General features: G+C 42.5%; 1 protein-coding gene across 2 annotated transcripts; it reads left to right on the plus strand.

Moving 5' to 3' along the window:
- The first annotated feature begins 1,718 nt into the window (after positions 1 to 1,718).
- LOC124054623 (pre-mRNA-splicing factor ATP-dependent RNA helicase DHX15-like) lies at positions 1,719 to 25,182 on the plus strand. 2 transcript variants are annotated; one of them, XM_046380851.1, is made up of 14 exons: positions 1,719 to 1,977; positions 3,815 to 4,139; positions 5,448 to 5,641; positions 5,941 to 6,100; positions 7,464 to 7,682; positions 10,976 to 11,143; positions 16,432 to 16,518; positions 16,915 to 17,064; positions 17,535 to 17,643; positions 20,973 to 21,164; positions 22,145 to 22,267; positions 22,352 to 22,542; positions 23,489 to 23,658; positions 24,565 to 25,182. In XM_046380851.1, the coding sequence occupies exons 1-14, from the start codon at positions 1,973 to 1,975 to the stop codon at positions 24,680 to 24,682; spliced, it is 2,211 nt and encodes a 736-aa protein (XP_046236807.1). In that variant the 5' UTR covers positions 1,719 to 1,972; the 3' UTR covers positions 24,683 to 25,182. The 2 variants fall into 2 exon arrangements, with proteins under 2 accessions (XP_046236807.1, XP_046236805.1); XM_046380849.1 differs by lacking the exon at positions 1,719 to 1,977 and adding an exon at positions 1,990 to 2,160.
- The last annotated feature ends 668 nt before the right edge of the window (positions 25,183 to 25,850 follow it).

A 25,850-nucleotide genomic window follows, 5' to 3' on the forward strand; every position in this document is an offset into this window, starting at 1 on the left:
TTTAAATTATCCTTTAATATTATAGCATTATGACTTTGTTGTAACGTTGATTTCTCCTTAACCATCACCATCAATCCCACAGCTATATGCAATGAGCCATTTGCCATTATGCAGCTTGTTAGCAATGTCCAGGCTGTGTAATTACCTGTGTCAATGGCAATGATTGTCTTCAGTGACAGATTATTCATCACTTTATAATTGTAGAGGTTGAGCAAAGGATTTTATTTCTCTTAACACAAATTTTCATGCTCATCACTTCTCCTGGTTACACTTTCCATGCTGGATCAAGTGTTTGTGTCCGTCTGCAGAGTTCTATGTACTGTGTACCCATAAAAGAAGAACAAAAGAAAAGTACATTATATAGACAAAAGTGTCCAGACACACCTCTTTATGGGGCTGTTTTTCAGGGGTTGGGCTCGGCCTTTACTTCTGGTGAAGGGAAATCTTAACGCTTCAGCATACCAAGACATTTTGGACAATGCTATGCTTCCAACTTTGTGGCAACAGTTTGGGGAAGGCCCTGTTCTATTTCATCCCTGACCTTGAAACCCGTTAAAGACCTTTGGGATGAACTGGAACGGAGATTGTGAGCCAGGCCTGTTTATTCAACACCTGTGCCTGACCTCGCTACTGTTCTACTGCATGAATAAGCAAAAATTCCCATAGAAACAATCTTGTGGAAAGCCTTCCCAGAAGAGTGGAAGCTGTTTTAGCTGAAAAGCTGTCTATGTATTTAGAATGCAATGTCATTAAATTAATGCATTGTCATATGTATATAGCCTGTATAGTCGTATATTGTACAGTGTTTGTCATATAAATATTTCATTTTGTTATTTTAAAAACTGTTAATTTATAACTTTTTATTTTTGAAACTTTTTTGCACACTTTTGCTTTTTGCACTCTGTTCTGTTCTTGTGAGCTGCCATGACAAGTGAATTTCCCTGCTGTGGGATCAATAAAGTTCGTCTATCTATCTAAAGTCCCTTTTGGTGGAATGGTCAGGTGTCCCAATACTTTTATCTGCATAGTGTACTTTCTGTTCATTCTGGATGTAAATTTAAAATGCACTACAATTTAATTCCTTTAAAGTAAAGGAAGATTTTCAGAACTTCCATGTTTTTTTTCTGTAGTTGTCTGAATTTGTATTGAGTTGATAACACTCCTTAACCCAGAACCTGGTTTAGTTCTAGACTATTGATCCAAATGTATTGGGCTGGAGATGAGACAATGATGAGGATAACTGGAGATTTGCTAAAAGTCGACTGCCAGTCCCATCAGTTTTCAAACCTTGATTTCAAACCTCAGTAAGTATAAACTCCTTGATTAATGTTCATGGAAGTCAGTGCTTGCAATATTTATTGTATTTTATGCTAAACTAAGTATGTGATGCAGAATAATTTACTTTTGCTTGTAGGCTGTTGCAGTTTGTAGCTACTCATCACAATAGAACTTAAACTTACACTCAGAAAACCAGAATTTGTGCTTGTGTTAATAGTCTAACCTATGGCCAATATAGCCTACAGTACTTGTTGCTTTTCCCCAGTGGAGGGTCGTAGGATCACAATGGCAAGAACTCTCAAGGGGGCTCCAAGAGCCGTAACTTTATATTGTGGGCTCACTAATCTGTGCATTTCTGCATTACTTACAGATTGGTTTACCACTGATTGAAACAAAACACAAAACTTGTCTGCGCTGCAGTGAGAATGGGGTTTCGGGCTGAAGGGGGCGAGGCAACTGTAGTGCCTGTGTGTGCGTTATGTAGCGGGCACATCATCACCCCGACCCCACCGAGAGGCAGCAGACCCCCTGCATCCTGCACCGCATCCCTAAACCTCTGCACTGTATCTGCAGGCACTGCCTTCATGGACAGCATCATGTGCGGGGCTCAGTAACGACGGGGCCTTTTCTATGCAACGTGCTCACTTTCACAATAAATCGCGGCTTTCGTATCATTTTGTGAAGGATAATAACAATGAGGTAAGAGCTTCCGGTCGCCATTTTGCCGGTATTTAACGGTTTGGGGAGAATTTGCATAGAATTGTTTTATTTATTAGCTGCTAAAGCCGATGTTTGGACGGAAGGTGGTGGCAGGATGTTCAAACGACATCGTTTAGATATGGGTGAAAATTACTTTTCGTATAAAAAGAGACCCTCTGATGGGTACGTAATATTAGAGTTAAATAAAAGCGTTTCGCCGCTGCAGTGCTTGTGCTTGCTGCAGGCTGTTTTGTTGTTGTCCTGATGCTAACTAGCAGCTCAAATGTTAACTTAAGCTTACAGCTTCAGCTAATAATTAAACACTGGCAGAACAATGCATCGTTCTCATGATAGGATACCCAGTCAGCTACACTGAGTTTGTGATGGGACGACAAAGTCTTATATTGGTTATGCACCAAATTGGCTTGTGAAAGGTTAGCTCAGTTAGCAAACAGGCAGACCAGACTGCTGTGGTCTGCACGTGGCTACGTGATATCCAGCGCCAGGTTAAAAGTGCTGTGTTTTTAAATCGAAAGGCTACAGATTTCATGACACAGAGTCAACATGTCATGATGAATTATTGGTTGATATTGTATCTGACTTTTACAACATGAATACTGAACGCTGTTTTGAAGCTGCACGCAGGACCACTAGCCCGGCTAATGCTAGCCGCTTAGCGTAAATGAGATACTAGCGCCATGTCCCATCTTACAGCCCCGAATGAAGTGCTGTGAAGCACTAGTTTTCAGTCGGAATATGAAAGGAAGAGTTCCTGTCGGTCTACACAAGATCTGATAGGACTGAAGACGTCAAAGGACGTACACTGAAGCGTCCAGAGTTGTCAGTCACCGAGAGTTCGCAGGGTCACTGCCCCGAGAGGGACATGCAAAATAAGACCTTCCACACCGAGTTAATGAATGCTGCGTACATTTTGTGAATGATAATATACATTCGCTTTCAAACAGTAGCATCAAACATCATCTGATGTGCTCACTGCGTGGACATGAATGTTAGAGATGCTTAACGTTACATCGACACAAAGTGATAGGAGTTGATGGGTTCCAAATTAGACTTCTAAACAGCAGTCATGCTTTGAATTACTTTTGTTGTTGGCCCATACACAACTGTCTTGGATAGTACTGAATAGTAATGATTATTCCATCAATAATAGTAAGTAGTTGTGTTGTGGAAGTATAGTTGATCAATTGCAAAGTCAAAAATTGGTGTTTTTCTTTCGAAGCAGAATGCATCAGAAATTACTTGTTAATTTCAGTCAAAGCAAGATAACAAAAGACATTTTAGGTTTGCTTTAATTTAAAGATTTATTTTAAAGAGCGACACCTAGCATGTTCCACATCGGGCCCTTATGCAGCCATCTCCACTGCAGTAGTTTGCCATTAAGTGCTTCACTTGAGGGCACATTGTGCTCGGCTTTTTCCAGCTACTGTCAGGGTGTAAATGGTTCACAGTTTGGTCTGAAGCCATTAAGTACATCTTTCTGCAAAATGAGAACAAACTTGCTAGACATGGATTATGGGGTATTAGTTTATGACCTTTTCATGCTACACTTGATAATGCTTTTTGCAACTGTGAATGAGACTATGCAGTAACCTTATCATTTTTTTAATTAAAGGACTTGACTTGTGCTCAAATTTGTGCTCTGTCTTTTCCTTGTTTGGCCTTTTTGTGTTTGGTAATTTCCAGTGTTTGTGTGTGTCTGTATGCTTTTGTGTTAAGGCCTTTTGGAGTTATATTGTGTTTCTGTGGTAATTTAAAATGGTCAGTTTGTGAAGCAGTGGGTCATCAGATTTTACCCTCATGCATCTTCTTCTTGCAGGCGTGATCGAGACAGAGGCCGTGATGAACGGCCGAGGGACAGGGACCGTGACCGGGATCGAGACCGTGACAGAGACAGAGATGTGAAGTTATCGGGATTGCCCAGCATTCCAGCTGCTGGCACTGCAAGCCTCCTGAAGCAAACCGCAGTTCAGCAGCAGATCAACCCCTTCACAAACCTGCCTCACACCCCACGCTACTACGAGATCCTGAAGAAGCGGCTGCAGCTGCCCGTTTGGGAGTATAGAGAGCGCTTCACTGACATCCTGATGCGTAACCAGTCTTTTGTGCTGGTGGGAGAGACGGGCTCTGGAAAGACCACACAGGTTAAAGGCAGAATGTTTAGTATTAAGAGCTGGAATTTGCCCCTAAACTGACTGAAATGTCCGATTAAATTAAAATGTGAAAGCTAATAGTGTAACTGGTATAATAACTCCACAAAAAACAAGACGCAATGAACAGATGCTGCATTTTTAGCAGTTTCTCTGTGGAACTAATTCATGGTGTGTGGTTGTTAAGTTTATTTTAATTTCTTGAAAGCGTTGAGTTGTCTTGTTTTTTTTTGTTTTTTTTTTTTAAATGTGCAAGAGAGAAGATTAGAGTAAATCGCTGGTTGAGCCTTTGCCTCCTCCTGAGGGGAATATAACCTATCTTCCAAACGCTTCTTAAATTAAGTAGTGTAATCTTGTCAGTGCTTTCTACCTTGATGAAAACATTTGTTTTCTACACATTAATCCTTATCTTATTTTTTTAAACTTTACAGACGCATATGGCATGCTCACCATGCTGTCCATACATTTAGAGATCTTTGTGGATGGTCCTGGGGTTATTGTTCTTGAAATGTAAAAAGTGAAAAGTAGTCGATGATGCATTGAAATTTCGCTAATTAATGGTATTACTTTCAATTTAAGAAAGAATGCTAGGTCAAATGAAAGTAATTAAAAACATTAAGGAATATTCAGAATACCTGAGCATTAGGGCTGCACCAGAGTTTTCTCACTGTGAATTGAGAGATTTTGTGTCTTTCTCACAGTTTTTTTTTTTTTTTTTTTTTAGCAAAAAGCTGTTTTGAAGGGAAAAAGAAATACTGCATTCACTTAATGCAAATGCAGCTGAAATTGTACAAATGAGTTTTCAAACAGGTATCAGTTGAAATAGCAGTTGCAATACAGCTAATCAAGCAGCCCCCACTCGGCATTCAGACAAACATATGTTCATGATTAGGGTCAGGTCCTAATAACAGAGTTTAATTCTGCCTGTGAAATGTTTTATCTCTTCCAAACCTGTCATTGACTTTTTTGTGTGTTCCTTTGATTGTGACATTTCAAAGACTGCTCTTTAGAGATGATTCAAATCTTCCCACTCATCTGTACCTCAAGCTTAATAGAGTGGAAGTAAAACGCTCTTCATTCAGGCGTCTCTTAGCATGTGGCTTGTTTTTACTCTTAAGAAAAAAAAAACATGATGTCATTGCAAATATCAACAGGTATGACTTTCATATGTTTGCAGGAGATAAATAACTGTGGTAAAGCACTTCCAAGTAATAGTACTTTGAAATATTCTTCCTCCTACATCATCTGCCTTGCATTCATCTCTTTAGCTCGGTACAAGCTGACCTGTCTGCTGTCTTCCAGATCCCTCAGTGGTGTGTCGATATGGTGCGGTCAATGCCAGGACCAAAGAGGGCGGTAGCCTGCACCCAGCCCAGGAGGGTGGCGGCCATGAGCGTTGCCCAGAGGGTCGCTGATGAAATGGATGTCATGCTGGGCCAAGAGGTGGGCTACTCCATCAGGTTTGAGGACTGCAGCTCTGCCAAGACAGTACTCAAGTAAGGAAGCTAGTTCAGAAAATTCACCTCTGCTCTCTTTTTCGGTTTTGATGGCAGCCCGTGACAGACCTACAGCTCTGTGTGGAGAAGCTAAGCTAAGAAGATAATAGTTGGAACTATGCTCGCTGTTGTAGTCTGTTACATGGTGTTCGGACTTACACTAATTACATTAATTTTAATTTTTTTTTCTGACGGGACTTCCTCCCAGGACATGTGAACGGTCCTCAAATTTTTCTGAAACTGAAACTGCAATGCCATTTTATATGCTGATGAAGCCTGCATGTCTTACGTAAACACAGGTACATGACAGATGGAATGTTGCTGCGGGAGGCCATGAATGATCCTCTGCTCGAACGCTATGGTGTCATCATCTTGGACGAGGCACACGAACGCACATTAGCAACAGATATCCTCATGGGGGTCCTGAAGGAGGTGGTGCGCCAGAGGCCAGACCTCAAGGTAGAAACAGTCCTTTGAAATATGCTCAGTGTATTGGGTGTATTTCTCAAAACGAACGTTTTTCTTTTAGTTTTAGTTGTAGGATAAGCCATTGCCTTTGATAGCAAGTGGATTCATTTTAAAGGTAGTGAATGATCCTTAAATTTTTATTTGACTATTTATCCAGCACCTACTTTCTCTGTTTATTCTGGAAGATCATGTCTGCCTCACTTTTATTTTGTCTTATCTCTAAGCTTGGTGTTGAAAGTACCCTTGACAGTAGTCTGATTTGTTCCCACAAATATATCCCATTTAATGCCGACAAAACACTGTTAAAGCCCCAAATATTACTTCCCCCCGAGGATATATTCAGTGACAGCCAGAGTTAATGTCCCTCTTCTGTCACTTCTCCCTTTCGTCACATTTTTCCCAGACAGTGTTCCCATGTCTGACAGCTATGTATGTTGAGGAGAAGAAAAAATGGTTCTGTTGGGCTCAGAAATGCACATCTATTCTGTACCGCAGCATTAGGGAAGATTGCTCCCCGACTGAGCTCCATTTCAAGCCAATCAGCCGGGGGGTTGGGGGAGACCAGCAACGTGTCGGCATGGTGGGGAGCAGACAAGTTTTACAGGCAGAGTGTGCCAGGCATCATTCTCATAAAGCAGATGGATAATGACGAGTTGTTTGTCAGTGTGGAATCAAAGGTTAGATTGTTGTTCGCAGACTGTTAAATGAGGTCTAGGGTTATTGGGAATGATCATCCACCACACACCCCTCCATCTTCTTCACCCCTATCCTCTACCAAATTTGAAAGTTTAATTTGCCTTGATTAAGAGCAATTATGATGTCTCGCAGAGCGTAAAGCGAAATGCCGAGACACTGGCCCCTGAAAATGTTTGAGATTGAAAATGGGAGACGCATTTCCCATCAGAATCCTAATGCGCTCTATCTAATGACTCTGGAGAGAACATTGTGTACCCAACATCGGGAACAAGGACTGTCATAGCTGCGTGTAGGTCAGTGACTTTGAGTGTAATGCCAAGTTTTACACTATGGACACTATCTTGGGTTTGTGCCAGCGCTCTCATCCTAAATTGTGATTCAAAGCATTATCCGGCCTGTGCAGATTTTTGCACTCTTCATATATCCTGTCTCTTTGGTTGCATCCTTATCCAATTAGTATGTGTCCTTATCCCCAATTATCATCAAGCCATTTAAAATGTTAAGTCATTGTACACTTGAATGCTCATGCCCATAATCGTCACAGTCATTTACACTCTGCTGTCTTTACTTTTTGTTTTATCTGTCCTTTCATCTCCTCCATGAATACATCATCCCTCGCTGAATTTACTTCTCAATTCCTGCACCCTTCTCTGTCCAGGTCATCGTCATGAGCGCCACGCTCGATGCTGGTAAGTTCCAGGTGTACTTTGACAGCTGCCCGCTGCTAACCATCCCCGGACGCACGCACCCCGTGGAGATTTTCTACACCCCGGAACCAGAACGGGACTACCTAGAGGCGGCCATCCGCACTGTGATCCAGATTCACATGTGTGAGGTGGATGAAGGGGATGTTCTGCTCTTCCTCACTGGACAAGAGGTAAAAATTAATAGGTTTTTAATGATTTGTCTTTTTTCACTGTTTGCCCATGTTGTTCGATAAAGGGCAGATTTGCTGTAAATTTAAACGATGAAGCAATTAAAAGTACTTTTATGTCCATCAGTTCATTTTTTAGTCAGTCATTTCGGCACTAGATTCACTCGGAATTGTTATTTTGGTCCAAAGAAGGCACAAAATTTGCACAGAGATTTTGTGCATCTCCAACGTTAACAGCATGCATATCAATCTAATTACAGAGATGAGTTACTCAAATACAGTGTCGTGAGCGCACACACACATACACCTCTGCACAGGAAGTGATTAATCCTCCGACTGATAGATGTTAATGCATTTGATTGCGCCTGTTTGGGAATCACCAGGATTTACACGGTGAAGGGAGGGGAATAAAACTAGAACTGACCCAAATTCTGCCCTTCCTGCGAATCTCTGAAATTAAGTCATTTATTATTTTTTTCCCTCCCTGCAAATGTTGTCCACTGATGTGTAATGGAGGGCAGAGTTCATGCCCAAAATGATGAATTTGGTCACAGCAGGGTGGACACACACCCACACACACACACACACACACACACACAGAAAAGCACCAACAAATGTTTCAGTGTCCTGATCATTGCACAGGAGAAGCCTGTCAGAGCCAATGGTGCCTGTGCTGGTGTGATTTTTCTCTCAGCACTTTGACAAAATGGTGTTAGATGCCATGTGATTGCCTGTGGTTGTAAAGGAAAATGTACCTGGTGTAAATACAGCACAAATTGCTCTGGAGATTTAAATGACATGTTGGACTTTTTTGTTACACAGCACCAATTTTTCATCTGCACAAAGAAGCTCTCGTGTAGTCTCTCTGGCTTCCGCAGGCGCGTCTTGTGATAGGTTGTTTATTAGCTGTAATTATTTGTCACTCAACACGCCGGCCATGTCTATGGCGTTCCACCAACGTCAGTATTCATTTGCCAAAGCAAGATCAATATGCGACTTGTTACAAAGGGGATGAAGTCAGCAGAGGGGCATGGTGATTGAAGTGGTCTCCACAGACAGCTGGAAATTGATTTTAGATTTAGTGGTATCCCATCTGTTTGCATGGTCAGAAACACTGATAGTCGCTCCTCTTGGTGTGTAGAAAAGTCTGGGATATTTGCAGGTGATGTGTTTTTTTGCAGTTTGAAATAATTTGTTGATTTGTGTTCCACACCCCCACCCCAGCAGGCTTAGGAATTATCGAGCACTCCCACAGTGAGTTCATTATCGTTATTATCGTTATTATCATTAATTGGGTTAAAGAAGCTAATGTGTGGTAGGTCTGGTAGAGATGGGTGTTCAAAGGGTGCTGCAGCACATCCCGCGAGCATTTCCTAACCTCTTCAGTCTCCCAGCAACTTTGATGTAGACTAATGATTGGGAGGCAGATCCATGGCAAAGCCATAGACTCTTTTTATCTGACTGTTTAATTTATATCAGACGAAAGCAAAATGCACAAGGCCTTCTTCCTCTCTCTCTCTCTCTCTCTCTCTCTCTCTTAGTTTTTCTGTGAGATATTTCTCTCGCATAAACAAACCGAACTGAAGCACCAACTCCAAACAAGAAAGTCGAAACTTATCACAGCTGTTGAGCAAAGATAAGTCCTAATATTTAAGCTTCCCCCTCAGCAGCTAACATCAAAACACGGGGATTGGCAGGGGGGTCGTTTGCTAGTCAAGAGGAGTGCCTAAATGTGTCGGTTATTAGCTTGGCTGTAGATTGTTGCTTCTGGGGTCGCAGAGTGAGCAGGTGGACAGGTTCCCAACACTGGCCAACTGCCCCTATGTGTGTACAGACGCACACACACACACACACACACACACACTCTGTCCCCAAGGGGAAGACAGCCAGTATGCTTCCAGCACTTTGGCAAAGAGGTCCATTTTTTTTCTCCATGGCAGCTGCTGCATCCAGAGGCTTGATAGGCTATTAATACCCGGGCTAATTTTACCAATCCATTCAGATTTACCGTTTTCCACTTGTCAGTGTGTTGATTAAGAGGCACATGGCCATCAGCGGGGTTTGACTTAATGCAATGAACAAGGGACAAACAGGGCTAATAACTGACTTGCAGTCCAGAAGGAAAGCAGGAAAAATCACTGTGCTGCTTTCCTATGTCAAGGCCTGTGTTGTAGGCTTCACACAGTGGTCTAAATTAAGTAACTCTGAGTCATGATAAAACTAATTGAAGCACAGAATGATTTTAGAAAAGCAAACAAAATGTCTGAGAAGTTTTATGAGTTGTTGAATTGGCCTCCTTAAGAAGAAGTATGTATGAAGATTTTAGCCCACTGTGTGTCCATCAGCACCAGCACAATATTTCCGAGAAATCAGAGTTCCTGTTCATCAACAATGCCTTATGATACCTCACTTTTCTGCATTGCTGATTTGGGCCTGCAGGTGGTGCAACTGTATAGGCTGTAATGTGACACATATAGCCACTGCTGCTTCATGAGGATTAAGTGATTGTTTTCTCGCAAAACAATAGTTCTTAACAACAGGAAGTTGAGTAGAAATGAAAAGCGGTTATATGTTGTTTTAGGCTATACCAGAAGCACCTAAAATCTTCCAGTGTGGTCATTAAACATGTACGTGTGTATAGGGGTGACTGAAATAAAACAAGTCTTCATATGTTAAAGAGTTATAGGCAGGGAATGCAAGTGGAATTTGTATGCATATTTAGTACATTTAAAATTGTATCCCAGTAGGCCTTGAGAGAACAGGCCCAAGCCCTGTGCTCACTATCATGCTTTCTTATTCCTGCCGCTGCTCAGGTCCTCTGTCTGTCTGCCAGCCCACCGGCTCTAGAACGTTCAGCTTCACTAAACTGATCTGCCATGATTTGCCGCTGGTTATGCATCAGTGCTGCAGTCTCATCTCACATTCCCCTCTACAATACTGCACTCTGGAATAATGAACCCTGTTTGAGTCTGCCTGACTCTGTGTGCGTGTGTGCCTTTCCGAGCGCGCGTCCATGTATTCCATGATTGCTGCATTTGACAACAGAGCCACGGGGAGCTCTGCAAAGCATACTGCAGTCCAGGTTTAATTTCCTCCGTCAGATGGAGCGATAGTTAGAACAAATGTACTATAGCAGGGAACCACGGTTTCCCCCGGCCACCTTCCCTCGCCCTTCCCCCATCATCCAGATTTGCCACCATTGTTTATCCAGGTGTTGTTCAGAACCTGTTTGATTTTGCCGTTTTGGCATTCGCAAGGGAAATCTGGATTAATTGTTACGCATTACCATCTTTCAGGAAATTGAGGAGGCCTGCAAGCGAATCAAGAGAGAGATCGACGACCTGGGGCCCGAAGTCGGCGACATCAAAATCATCCCACTGTACTCCACGTTGCCTCCACAGCAGCAGCAGAGGATCTTTGAGCCACCCCCACCCAATAAACCAAATGGTGCCATTGGAAGGAAGGTATAACAGCCTTGTTGCAATTAAAACAAAAAAAAACAAAAAACACTCACAGGGGTGGGGGGTGTTGAAGTGGGAGAGTTTGAGGAAGAGGGTAAGTGAAAGAGAAAATGAGTGAGTTTGATGTAGAAAGGCCAGATGGGGAATAAGGTGGGTAAAGGAGGAGAGCTGGAAGGTAGGGACTGAAACTTTTTTTTTCCCTTTCTCAGCTTTAGCGCAGAACTGACTCACACAACATATGCTGCTTTTGTCAGCATGCAATTCTCTGCTCTAAATTATAACTGGGGTATTACTCATGCCCTCTGAGCCTGAGGAAAGTACTGCATTCTCGGTCATTTTTATCTTTCCACTACATTTGCACAGGCCCTGCTGCTGCTCAGACGGGAGGCCTGAGACCTCTGCTGTCTGAAACCACGTGAAAGGCGCACTCTTACATGAGCTGATCAGAAACAAGACAAGTCGTCTTCCTCCTCAGTCACTTAATCTCAGAGGAGTGGATGATCCTCTTATTGATACAGACACAAGACAATTCCTCTCTTTTGTGTGACAGTTTCGATTCAAATGGGCTCATCACCAGAGTAGCAGCACCACCTGCGCAACCACACTGTTGGCCAGGGATCTGACAGAATATCATCGCTGCCAGTGAATGAGCAAACATTCACCCCTTGCATCTGATCAGGGACGATGTTGATGAATGACTCATTGCTACAACCCCTCTAATTGAGGCAGCTCAGGCTGACGTGTGCAGCAAAATATTTATAGGCTGTCAAAGTTAAACACTTTACATTACTTAAAAAAAAAACAAACAAAAAAAACCACTCAATTCAAGCTTGGCAATGTAGGATTCCTTGCAATGTGAATTTATTGAGAATTTTAAAAAGTATAAGACGAGCCATAAAATAGGGATCAAGTGTGTTACCAGGTTTACATTTAAAGTACAGCACACGCTGAGGGTTACCCACAAGGTTTGAATCAAACATTATTGCACCATCTTTCTTTACTGTCTTCAGTTTTATAGTTTTATAGTTTCATCTCCTCCAGCTTTCTGTTTGAATGGTGTGTGAGTGTGTGTGTGTGTGAGTGAGTGAGAGAGAGAGAGAGATTGTTCAGGCTTAAGAGGCTCAGCATTCTTAGTAGTTTGATCAGCCAGTGTTGGATAAGATCTTTTTTCAGAAGTTCAAATATCATCCCCACTGTTTGCCTCTGCCGTTGACGTGAAACAGGGCCCGTGGTTGCATAGGGACAGGTTTACATATTACATGCCTCTTGCAGTGATACCTGCATGACTCTATATGTTTGTTCTGACTGGCAGCGGGCTCGCTGAATAACTTTGCTTCCTGACTCTGTGACCCATGAACCGTCGACCCGAGGACCACTTTTAGCTTCAGAACTGCTCGGCCGATGCCCCCCAAACCCTCCCCCCACCCCGAGATCAATTTGTCAGGTGCTCATTGAGTTGGTGGAGGTGGCACCCGAAGCTGCCGTGCTTGAAGTGAACGCGCTTCTCCTCCGTGAGTGTCTCGAGCGACTCATCAAGTGAAAAATGCAGAGATGTCATCCAAGCCAGCCCAAGAGGAAGTAGTGAAAAAGAATTAAGGTTCGCCACGTCTGCTGCTACGCATGTTAATGACTGCATTAGGCACTCCTCAATTAACATAAAGCACTTGCTTGTCATTGCTCCATTTCTCCAGGAAAGCCACTGATCTTCCATTTTTGAACAGTTTAATCATTCAGAGCAAAGCCAGCAATTGACTAATTACGAAGATGATAATGTCACTTTGCATTCCAGCATCTCAAAAATTGCCTATATTAAATGCGCTGTGATAAATGTTGGGTTTGCTTTTAGCTTTGTTAGGTTCAGAGCATTCCCTCAAATGCCGCTTGTGATTGCGGCACACATCCATTTGAGTGAGCTTTGAATGTGGGTGCTTCGATGCTGCTCGAGGCACGTTCTCCTTTTCCACAGTTGGAGTGGGGGCTTTATTTGTCAACAAGGCTGTGGTTCCCCAGCAGGGATTATGAAAAATGGCCCCGTGTTAGCCATAGTACTTGCTCTCCTGCAGGTAATAACCCAGAAATAACATGCAGAGATGATGCTCTAATGATATTACTGATGAAGAAGCCAGGATTATCCAGTGCAGCAACAGACTGGAAGGAGCCAGCCTATGCTCAGTGTAATGGCCCTAGCTCAGATAATCCTTCAGAATCAATGCAGTCAATGAGGCCACCCATATGATCATGAAATGTGAGGGTGTCATGTGTGGCATCTGCTGGAGCACTGACTGTGTCCCAACACGCAGGACGGGGCTCACCTAGTCCATTTTTTCACTGGACTTTCAAGCATTCAGAGCCTTTCATTCTTTGCTGGGATGTTGGGCGCTGCCATATAGTGTCTGTCACGAGACTCTGTCTGATAGCCTGGTCTCTTTTTTTTGGCCAGCCACTTTAATTTCAGACTGCCGCAGTGTGGCTAATTGGTTTCTTAAAGATGTGATTCCTCTGTACCTTTGGGCCACCGATGGCACTTTTCCACTACAGGGACTTAACAACCTGGCCTTCCCATAAGGCAGGACAGACTAAGTCATTTTTATGTGCTGTTCGGTGTGAGATTGAAGCAGCTGTGTTTTTTGTTCTCATTTTATGTGAAGACGGCGTCCAGTCTGTCAAACCACTCCATAGTTTTTCAATTTGTTTCACTACAGCCGTTATTTTTTGATAATCTTGTTTCAACTTCAAATTTATTTCTGCCATACACTGAAAAACTTTTTCTGCACCTAATCATTAACTGCATACTCGCTTTGAATGATCTGCGCAAGAATTTCTCATAGTTTTGTTTTGGTTGTCCTGTTTGACAAGTGCATTGGTAAAGTGATGGTTATTGTGTTTGTTAGCTGTAAAGTGCAGACACATTTGCTTGATGATTTATGTAATGAGTGCTGCAGGAAACACACAAAAGTGCCTGGAAGTTGGATTTCGGGTTTTCGTAAATATAGTTTCAAGAACATCAGGAACTCTATGGAGAAGAGCAGAAGTGAAAGTAGAACCCTTGACAATGGCTGCATGTAACATTACTTTTCGTCAACTTGCCGCTCTGGAAATTGGCTGGGAGTGTACCTCATACCTTTGAGCCAAGCAGTCGGTCTTGGTGTAACCCTACTAAATCTGGCTGTTGTTTAGACAGCCCATATTATTCTCAGTTGTCTATGCAAATTAAACATCTCAGACTTGACATGGAGTGCTCACGTCAGTCAGCTCTAGACAGCCATTCATCCAAGAAATGCATGAATAACAATCCAACCTGTTACCAGATACTGCTGTCTGATGAGTTTCATACAAGCGTTTATCACCACCTCTGCTTCCTCTGTTTGAATACTAAGGGGAACGTGTCTTTCGACAGGTGCAATACCCGAGGTCGAGGGCTGAGTGGGGTGGGGGGGAGGCCCTCCCTAGCATTAATAACTAAACAGTCATGCATTTTCAGGCTGCAGAGAAATCCTTCGCTTTAAAGGTGGGATTTAAAACTCTGTAATGCTCACAGACCACTAAAGAGGCACAGCTACATCAGCAGATACTACAGAGGACTGTTTAGTTTTGTGCTTGGCGTTTCATCACGAGCACTACCAAGAACAGCAGACGGCTACGAACAGATGACTCTTTAGGTCAGCCTACAGCTTGTTCCTGTCTTGGTAGATGTTGAGCAAGTGAGCAAGGAAAAGATTGTGAAGTGTGGAAAGGCATTTTTCCCAACACCCACTTGTATATTAAGCTACGATATTGGAGTGGCAGTTGCCAGTAGAGTGGACTTTGACCCGGCCACTGCAGTCTCAAGTGCTATGATGAATCTAAAGGGCCTCTCTGTCCAGTCTGTTTCAGCTGTTATATAAGCAGAACTCATCCTAGCGGCGGTCAACGTTTGCGTGAGTGCAGCTGCAAATCTGTCTCCCCCTCCTCCCCTTTTTCCTCCTCCCCCTGTTTGTGTGTATGCACTGACAGCAAGACCCATAGGGTGATATGACTCATTTGATTTATTTATTTATTTTTTTTGCTCTGAATCAGCTGTCATTTCTCATAGACAGTTTTGCTATAGGGGATAATTGTAATAGAAAAAGATCTGAGACTGGGAGATTGCGCAGGTTCAGTTTCCCCACTGGCCTTGTTCTCAGAAACCAAGCAGCCCCTGCACAAATAGTAGCTCCTCTAATACTATCCTCTAACTTTTTTACCTGGTCAGGTCAATGATTATCAAAATATTCCAAATTGAATGTAATGCACACATGTGCAGTGGCGTATACCTGTGGTTGTTTTTGAGGCTCAGGTTTGGAGGAGCCAGCATTGCTTAACGCACGCAGCAAGAGCCAATCAGTGACAATGAGTGGTGCACAGTTGGCACATCCGCTGACAGCCGTGTTCCAAATTTCTGGGGACATGCTGGATTCACGTGTAATATCTACAACAGCCCTCATTTTGGGCGGGGGGGGGGGGGGGGGGGGGCTGTTCCTATGAAAGCAGTAACGATTTTGTAGAGCTCTTGGTGTGTTAAAAAGCAGGCCACCTAAGAGGAACCATTACATCAACTATTTTCTGTGATTTGGGGAAAAACTCGTGAGAAGAACTTTGCAAGAAAGAAAAGCTGACGTCTCAGCAGAACCAGCGGCATGCTGAGGACAGTTGGCCAAAACCTTCTAACCTCACACACACACACACACACATGCACCCAACACAGAATAGCCAGAGGTAATGTATTTGGATGGGACGCTGAGCACCAAGCCAGCTCATTGAACTTGATTGTAGAAACTGTTGTACTACTCCCCTGTTGGGTTGCATTAGACAGCCTGTGTGCAGTGCACTAAAGTGACATCTCTACAAGCTTCTTCAGTCAACTGGCTCACATCAGGGAATAGTTTTCAAGTTAAAGCAAAGCTGGTATCTGCGCTTTTTTGTCTCTTTTTTTTATCTACTCATGCTTAAGAGTTACGATGATTTTTGAACTGCTCCACTGTCGGAAGGTACTACACTTTTTGATTGCACAGAAGGTCTTCCAAATACTTGAATGACAGTCAGCAAATGTGGTTCTGCACGCTGTTTTCTAACAATTCAACAGACAGAACTACCTTCATCTCTGAAAGTTGTTCAGAATTTAATGTTCGCATAATGGAATGAATTTGCTAAATAACTGATGACAGTATCAAAATGTTTTGATGCAAGGTTTAGCAGCAGAATCATAGGTCCTTCAGTCCTTCCATACACCCAGGCTGGGTCATCTCTGAACCCATCTGTCATCATTTCCACAGGTTGTCGTGTCAACAAACATCGCCGAGACGTCCCTGACCATCGACGGTGTGGTGTTTGTAATTGATCCCGGATTTGCCAAGCAAAAGGTTAGCTTCCTGCTTCTCCCAGCCACCCCCATCTTCTCCCACCGCTCTTTATCAGCTGCGATCATCTGCGTCTGTTGCCTGAGAATCCCCAGATAAACACAGCAGTGCACACCTGACAGCAGCAAAGATGGAAAAGCCAGTTATGTATTCCTCTGACATTTCACCAGCCTGGAGCCAAGTCATACACATGGCGCAAAAAAAGAGATTATATATGCACTATGGTGGATTGAGTTATTTTTTGTTAGCTGCTTGTATATATAGTAGATTACAAACTTTACTTTGTGCTTACTTACTACTTTTTTAACTCTAAAAAAAAAAAAAAAAAATCTGCATCGGGATGGTTTCGGGAAGTTTTATTTTATTAACCTGAAATTCGTCCCTCCACCTTCCTATCAGGTGTACAACCCACGCATCAGAGTGGAATCCCTTTTGGTTACAGCCATCAGCAAGGCCTCAGCCCAGCAGAGGGCAGGTCGTGCCGGACGAACACGCCCAGGAAAGTGTTTCCGCCTATACACGGAGAAGGCTTACAAGACAGAAATGCAGGTGAGAAACAAAACAGTTTGAAAATGGTTAGAAATTCTTTGAGGTGTTTGATTCTCACATTCTTTAATTCCACAATCGCTTTGTATTCCCCTTATCTTGAGCTGGAAAAGCTCTCTATTATGCAGTATTTGCTCTGTGATTCCCAGTTCAGCTGAATTGTAATGCCAATAGCTTTGTTCTAAACCGCATTGCTTCTCGCCTTCCTCATAACCCGTGTTAACGAAACAGCCACCTTTTGACAAATGAACCTGCGGAGGCCCAGTTCTTCACTTTAACAGGCTAATTCTTTCACGTCACGCTGAGTGGCAAGGGGAATTCTTTAAACAAGTTAAATAGCCCTTCAAATGCCCTAGACTCCCGGCCTCTGTTCAAGTTGACATATGAGCGACGCACAAAGAGATAATAAGCACCCTGACTAATTCATTTTGAATTGTTCCTTGGGTTTCTTTTGTTCCTCTTAACTGGCACAGGACAACACGTATCCAGAGATTCTGAGATCTAATCTGGGCTCTGTGGTGCTGCAGCTGAAGAAACTGGGTATTGATGACCTGGTCCACTTTGACTTCATGGACCCACCAGGTTGGTATGACACAACTCGGCGTGCTTTTATGCTGGTTTGGCTTACATTCAGTTCCTGAAAGAAGCATGAATCGTTACATGGCAAAAAAAAACCATTAAATTTTTAAATTCTCATGAAATCAACCCCCTTTTAAATTCATTCACATTATGTCACACTAAATTAGTTTCATTTTTGGTGGCGGAGTACGCCATTTTTTTACTTTCTTACTTGCCTTCAGATGCACAAGGGATTCACCAAACAAAGTTTTGCTGATATTTTGCTTTGGATTAGCTACTTGTGTGGTGTGCATCATGGAGTCTGGTTGTGTTTGGAAATGTTCTGTAATGACCATTCATTAAAATTACATTTTGTTTGGCTGCACTGAAAACAGATACAGCAGATGCTCTTCTGTTACATTTTTGGCAAAGTACCTGCTCAACAAGTGTTTTCTGTAGTTTTAAAGAGCACCAAAATGACTGAAAACTGAAACTTCAATATCAAATAATACTCTTGATTTTGATCGCTGCCATCTGAATCTGCACAAATGCATTTACAAGCTGCTTTATAATCTGGGTTTATTTGAGCTGTAGTTGTTTCATGTACAATATCAAATCTGGGTTGCCTGTGTCACTTGGGAGTTTTGGAAAAAATGACAAAGCAAAGATAAAATGATCCTGGCGGGTATCAGATGCTGCATACTGAATGTTTGGAAGCTGAAGTATAAGTGCTCTGACAGACATGGGCTACACAGCAGCGTTATGCAGTATTTATGAGCAATCTACTTTAAGTTTAGATTATTGCTCTTCAAAGTGAGAGAGTGGGAAGAGCGATCAGTCTATTTTTACAGTTTATGTTTCTGTCTCTGTATTTCTTATTTCTTCGACGTCTGAATTGTGCTGGATCCAGGCCAAACACAGAATTAGTCTCGCTGAGGCACCACCTTATGGCATTCTCCAGGAACGTGTGTGCTTCTACGTCTAAGGACAGGGAAAGGAGGAGAGACCACCCCTCCTTTCCCTGTCCTTAACCTCCCCCATTCTCCCCCCTTTTCTCACCATAATATAGTTTTCATCTCACCTCTGAGATTAAACCCATCTCTCCCCGTCCACTGTGGCAAACGCCATTTTGAGAATGAAATTGGTTACATCAATAGCAGTGCTATCACCTTAGCTATTGCCTTCCCTTTATATTCCTCCAGTGAAACGTGACTGACCTCCACCGCCACCTCCCCATTTCTCACAAAATGCAAGGGTAAGCGCCAACATATGGGATTGGCCTTGTCTGCTGAGTCTAACTGGGAAGAGTGGGGTGAAGAAAAAGGGGAGGATTACCTTTTATTTATTTGATCCACTCATGGCAGAAGGTTTCTCCTAAGTAGCTGCTGAGAAACGGCGGAGCTTCTTCCGTTCAATGAAAGAGTTATTGGACAGGAGCTTTACAGCATCTGGTTCCACTGGATCAGTTTTGTTATTCTGTGACCCACTTCAGATTGAATGGACAAGTCTTATTGTCTGTGGAGTCTCAAAATTTTGGAGGGAATCATGAGTTAAATAATGAGTTAAGTAAGTGAACAATAATCAGCCTCAAAAGCCAGTGGATTTTTCCATTTGAGCTCGTCCACAACACAACAGAAGCCTCGAGTTTTCTCTTACTGTGAAATGCTGAATCTAGTTCATTTCTCTCTTTGACCACCTTGCACCGCAGTCACTAAACACAGGAGCGGCGGCGTGAGCCAGCCAACCAAATGGAAAATCCAAAAGAAATCAGTAGCGATTTACACAAGGACTTGGCTGGGTGGGATTCATTTGCCTCGTGACATTTCCAAAGAAGTAGCTTTCAAAGCCAGTGTGGTTTAATGTACCTTTAGCCTTTTGTTGCATTGATTTGGCCCTTGGTTAATATATCGGATTCTTGTGTGTTGAGGCAGTCAATACTTACTTTCTGATGAGCCGCGTTGTGTAGATTGGATTTTCACACTGGTTCATCATGCTAGCAGGACTTGGAAATCAGATTTTCACCTTTTGTTTAGCCCCATACAAGCCATCGGCGTGGTAGGTAATGTGGCTGGCGCTCACTTTGTGTAAAAAAGTAGGTTTGATGTCCCAAATCAATATTTGTTAATCATAAAAAAAATGCCTCCATGCAGTTTGAAATTGAATTTTTTAGGGGGAACACTTGAGAGAAATAAAAAGCGAACGAGTACCTCAGCGAGTGCTTGAAGCTAATTTTCAGTTAACATGCAACTGGTCATTAGGCTCCAGCTCTCGGGAGCCAAAGGTCAATAATTGCATCTGGAGGAAAAATCTTTTAACCAAACGGTGGAAGCCTTTTGTGTTGAAGCATTAAGTAGAAAGTTCCCCTGTAATTGCATTCCTTGGTAAGGATTGCTTGAGCGGAGGATGAAAAATGAGCTCTGGCATGATTACTTCTCCACTAAGTTGCTGTCTGGTGGAATTCTGTCCATCACAAGCAGCTTCTCATTTTGACTGACCTCCTGCTCCCTGCTACCACCCCAAAACAGCCTGCCTTTGTTTGAGCGTCTGAGTCTTTTCTTGACTTGCATTTGTGTTCTGTTAAAAGTCTGAGTACAAAAGGAGTTGGAACTCTATTTTTTCATCGGCTTTTTACTCTGACTTTTGCCGTTTTTTGTTATTCTTTTTTGTTTTTCAAAATTTGGTTGATCTGGTTGCTGATTGTCACCTCTTAGCTAACAAGCTTGTTGTCTTCAATAACAGCTGAACTACATAGAGCAGAATGATTTCCATTATATTCCTTGACCAAAAAGAATTAGAATTGTTATATTTTAAATTTTGTCCTGTTTTTCAAATATTTTTGATATGAAGTTGCTTGCATGTGAAAATAAGTACTCTTATTTACTTAATTTCATGATTGATTATTCTCACAATTGTTTCCTCAATTAACTGTATTGTCTATAAGGAAATAGTCCCTTTGTAATTTGAGCCCAAGATGACTTTTTCATATGTCTTGTTTTGTCTTACCACCAGTCTAAAACATGGATTTTCACTTAACCTTCAGATATGATGGAAAAGTGGTCCCATTCAAGTAGCTGAAATCAGATAGTTGTTGGTATTTTTGCTTGAAAACTGTCTTAAAGTAATTAATTAATTTGTTTTCTGGCATTCTAATGTAAACATGAAGTACAAGAGTATTAATCAATTCTGACAGAGATGCGTGAAAGGGCTCCAAATTGTTTTTCCCAACTTTTGCTGTGATGGGGGGAAAAAAATGACAGTTGTGCAAATTGTTCCATCTCTCTCATCTGTGTGTGTTTTGCCTATGGGCTTGGAACATTGTTAATGGCCTACCTCTCCTGTTCTGTCTCCTCCAGCCCCAGAGACACTGATGCGTGCCCTGGAGTTGCTGAACTACCTGGCGGCGCTCAATGACGATGGTGACCTGACGGAGCTGGGCTCCATGATGGCAGAGTTCCCCCTGGACCCCCAGCTGGCCAAGATGGTCATCGCCAGCTGCGAGTTCAACTGCTCAAACGAGGTCCTCTCCATCACTGCCATGTTGTCAGGTAACGCTCAGGGCTGGCCCACTGTGTGGGTCTGAGCTGCTACTCTTTCCATATCCTGTGCTCATGGACCGTGCTTCAGAAACGACCAATGAGCTTTAAGGAAATATACAGTGCAGCTTTTTTGTCTTATCAGTCCCTTTGTGCAGCCTTTCACGCTTCTTTTTACTTTAACTTAACTTAAACTTAAACTTAAAATAAATATAACGTATGCTTACTGAATTGAACTACAAGGCAAGTCGGGGATAAAGTCAGTGGTGTCAGCTATTATTTGTGTGTGAGAAGGAAAGCACATGTCTGTACAAAGTGTATAGGTGTAACTGGAGCAGCACGAACATGCTACAGCAGTAATTGCACTTTAGGCTTGCCAAAGCAGAATGCTGCTCATTGAGATGAATCTTGGCGCCTTTGAAGGGAGCGCGAGGGTCTTTGAGAGCGGGGAAATGGATTTAACTAGCTGTTTGGACGTGGTGTGCACTTAAAGCAGGTGTTTCAGGATGGCAGGTTTTTGCTGAGTTCATTAGAGTAAGCAGCAAAAGTGCACCTGAGAACGGTGCTGCCACAGCAACCGACCATGACGCTCAATAAATGCAGCGTTTACCCATTAAAGCCACAATCAAGCAGGTTTAATGTTAAGCAACTCAGAAAAAGTTCACAGAGGGGAGACGGCACAGTCCTCTGGGTGAACTATACTGTTTCATCAGCATCAGGTCTGTAAAACAGGAAGATTGTTTGAACAGGATGTCATCTGCTGTATCTTGTTTAAAGTCATACTGTAGCACAGCAGGACAGAGAAACCCATCCTTCTCCCTTCCTCGTTGACCCTACTCCTTTCCTGTCCCACCATAAACACTTCGCAGTGCAGTGTGCCCTGTGAAGTGCTCTGTGCCTCTCCTTGAGCTGAGGCCTTGTTCCTGTCTGTGGGATTTGCTTAACTTATCGCTATGGGCGGCTGTGTTGGGGCCTATACCAACCTTGTTTAGTCCCACAGTGCTTCGTCCGACCCACGGAGGCTAAGAAGGTGGCCGATGAGTCCAAGATGCGCTTCGCCCACATCGACGGGGACCACATGACGCTGCTCAACGTCTACCATGCCTTTAAGCAAAGTGAGTGGCTCTTACACGCGCACTTAAGGGTTTTCACGCTGTCTTCGTTTGGCATTAACCCTGAAGTTTGCTCGTCTCGCACAGACCACGAGTCCACTCAGTGGTGCTACGACAATTTTGTCAACTACCGCTCGCTGATGTCGGCAGACAACGTACGCCAGCAGTTGTCCAGGATAATGGACCGCTTCAACCTGCCGCGGCGGAGCATTGAGTTTAGCAGCAGAGACTACTACACCAACATCCGCCGAGCGCTGGTTACTGGCTTCTTCATGCAGGTCAGTCAGTTCACTGCTTGTGTATTTGTGTTATTCAATAAATAAGTTTCTGAATTTATTAAACTAAGCTTTGTAGTCACCCATTACTTTGTTTTTAATGTCATACATCATTTAATTTGCCTTTTTTGTGTGTGTGTGTTTGTTATCACTCCTGTTATGACGCTTAGTAATGTTTGCCCTTGTTCAATTTGATCATTTGAACAAGTAATGTTTTGTGCATAACCTATTACTGACTAAAAGTGCAACTCAGACAGCTGCTTTTAAAATATGCACTGACACACACACACACACACACACACACACACACAAAGAGAGAGACGGAGCTGCTTTGTTTTAAACACGTAAAAAGAAATCAAGTCAATTTGCTCCTCGCTCAAGGAAACAAATGGCATTTCGCAAGAAGCCATTTTCAGGGTTACCTGAAACAAGCAACCTGACAAGTTGAATTATGGTGTTAATATTTAAATATTTGTCAACATTAACCTTTATCTTGGAGGCAAATTTGTGGCTCATGTTGGTGCTTTCACAGCATTTGAGTTCATGTCTTCAATAAAGCAAAGGCCTTTATTGAGACTGATTACCTTAGTTAATCACAACAACCTCTACAGCTTTACATGGTACCTACAAAGGAGGGAAAAATCTTTCTTGCTTACAAACAAATTTGTCTTCAACGTCCCGCTGCTTTCATATTAAAATCATTATAATTTACATATGATGGTTTTGTTAGTTCTGCATAGTTACATTACAGACAGAAATGAAATTAGCACCTGCAAGGGACATATATATATATATATATATATATATATATATATATATATATATATATAGATATATGTACCATATATGTATGTATATGTATTTTTCGTGTTTCTGTCTTTCTGCATGAACTGGATGTCAGGGTGTTTGTTACTGGCAGTGACTTTTTCTTTCTCTGCGGTGCAAACAGGTCGCTCACCTGGAGCGCACTGGCCATTACCTTACGGTCAAAGACAACCAAGTCGTACAGCTGCACCCCTCCACTGTGCTGGACCACAAGCCGGAGTGGGTGCTTTACAACGAGTTTGTGCTCACCACCAAGAACTACATCCGCACGTGCACTGACGTCAAACCAGAGTGGTAAGTTTCAGCAAATGCTTAAAACAAATGCTTTGCTTGAATTACACATGTCTAAAAATTTACTCCGATATCCAATTTTTGTAAGAAGCGCTTAAAGTAAACATTCCTGACCTTTTTTCAGTGTAAAGACAAAAAATTAGGTAAATGTGGTTTTATTCTTTAAATGTGACAAATGGATAGTAATTTTCTTTTACATATTTGTGTCTGGCATCGTGCAGTCTCATGTCTGTGTGTGAACATCGCTTCAAAACGTTTTCTTTTCCAGAACAGCTTCAGAGATCAATTTTACTTTTGAATTGCTTGTGTCTTTTTGTGTTTCTGTGTGCATCCACACAACTGTTACGCTTGTTGTGAGGGACACTGTTAGCTCAGTATAAATACCTAAATGGTGCAACACGCACACCAGCAGCTTATGACACATGCCAACGCCCACACCTGTTGTTTTGTGCCGGCGCCATCTTGACACACATAATTATGTCAGGATACACCACTAGTGCTATTTCATACACCTCATCTCTACATGGGACGTGCAGCATAAGCAGGACGTTATCTCCAGTGGTCACCCACATTTTGGCAGCGTGTTGCAAAACGTAATTTAAGCAAAATGTTAGCCTTTTGCCCTGGTATTCCTTTCTTCTAACTCAGGGTGCTGGGAGTTCAGTACAAATCAGTCATAACTTCATAGTTATAATAAAGATAAAGTGTATGCTTGTTTGCACACTCTTGTACTGCGATAAGCCTTTCACCTGTATTTCTCTGCGCCTTGTGTGACCTTGTACAATTAAGCACCAAATTTGTCGAGCTCGCAGTGGCAGTCGCCGTGCGAATATGGAAGAACGGCGTCCTCCCACAAGTAAACACTGAAGACAATTTTTGTGACTAATGTTTGCTTGCTTTCTTTCCTAGGCTGGTGAAAATTGCCCCGCAGTACTATGAGATGAGTAACTTCCCCCAGTGTGAAGCAAAGAGACAGTTGGAGCGTATCATTGCAAAATTCTCATCCAAGGAATACACTCAGTACTAAGGAGGTTTGCATGTGCTGCGACGGCGTCCTCAATATGTGTACAAAGGAAAATCTGAACTCATTTGAGCAGTGTGTGTATGCATATGAATATATATATTTTTTTTCCACCAGCAATCTCATTTTGAATTCTATTTTTGTCTCACTGTGTATTTTCATGATACCTTTGAGGACCACATTTAAGCCAAGAAGGCTAAGCACTACTGGAAATGTACTTTAAATGACTGGTGATGAGGTATTTAGTCAGAAACCATTTTTGTTCAAAGCATGATGTCTCATGTAAATTTCGACATTCCTCTTCAAGACATCCATACTAAGTCACAGCTTGGATTCTTGGCTGCTTCCACAGCTGAAATGGCATTAGTCCGTGGAGAGGAGCTTTTGATCAAATGTAATTTATACTGTATTTTGATGCAGGCATAATGTATTGTTCTCCTGTCATGGAGAGGGGCACTGGGTCACATTTCCTGTCACTGTTCAACTTAATAAAAACGACTTTGTAATAAAACACTTTTTCCAGGGTCAGCATTAAAATAACAGGATAATCTATGCATAAACTTTTCACTTAACCCTCACACAGACACACACACACACACACACACACATATACATGCATGCGCTGAGCAATCACGTTTTGACCTGCCAAATCCAGCTTGTTTCCTGGCTCTTCAGGGAAGTTAAATCTTCTTACTGGGATATTGATAGCTTCAGAAACAGTTGGAGTGAGGGGGAATGTTAATTACAAATGTTTCAGAACAAGATCGGTGTGAAATCCCTGCTGTGCTGGAGCCTGTTCTGGCTGTACGCTTTGTGTCAGCGCCTCTAATGTAGAAGGTAAAGCCTGCAGTTGGGAGAAGCATGAATTCCAAGTACTGCAGTTTTGTTAAAAAAAAAAAAGAAAAGAAAAAGAAAAGCAAGAATAATGGACACTGACGCAACTTGAAAGTGTATTTTGTTTTACTTTAGTCAAAACACAACTGTCCCATCGGGTTAAACCTAAAATGTCAGTCCAACATCAAAGTTTAAGCATTCTTTGGCAGCAGAGAGGTGAGTTCTGACAAACTTCCTTGGAAAGCTTTCCCCTCTCATTCTGTTGGTCAACAGTTTTAACAAAGCAAGCAGCCTGTAATTGGTCGAGCAGTAATTCCAGAAAGAGTTTGTTTGGTGTTGC

This window comes from Scatophagus argus, chromosome 23 (assembly GCF_020382885.2).
Source record: "Scatophagus argus isolate fScaArg1 chromosome 23, fScaArg1.pri, whole genome shotgun sequence".
NCBI classification, from domain to species: domain Eukaryota; kingdom Metazoa; phylum Chordata; class Actinopteri; family Scatophagidae; genus Scatophagus; species Scatophagus argus.

Excerpts from the sequence above, each read along its gene's own strand:
- LOC124054623 (XM_046380849.1), top strand. The coding sequence starts at position 2,093 with ATGTTCAAACGACATCGTTTAGATATGGGTGAAAATTACTTTTCGTAT. Across the intron at positions 5,642-5,940 it reads TCTGCCAAGACAGTACTCAA|GTACATGACAGATGGAATGT; the intron begins GTAAGGAAGCTA and ends ACGTAAACACAG. Across the intron at positions 21,165-22,144 it reads CATCACTGCCATGTTGTCAG|TCCCACAGTGCTTCGTCCGA; the intron begins GTAACGCTCAGG and ends AACCTTGTTTAG.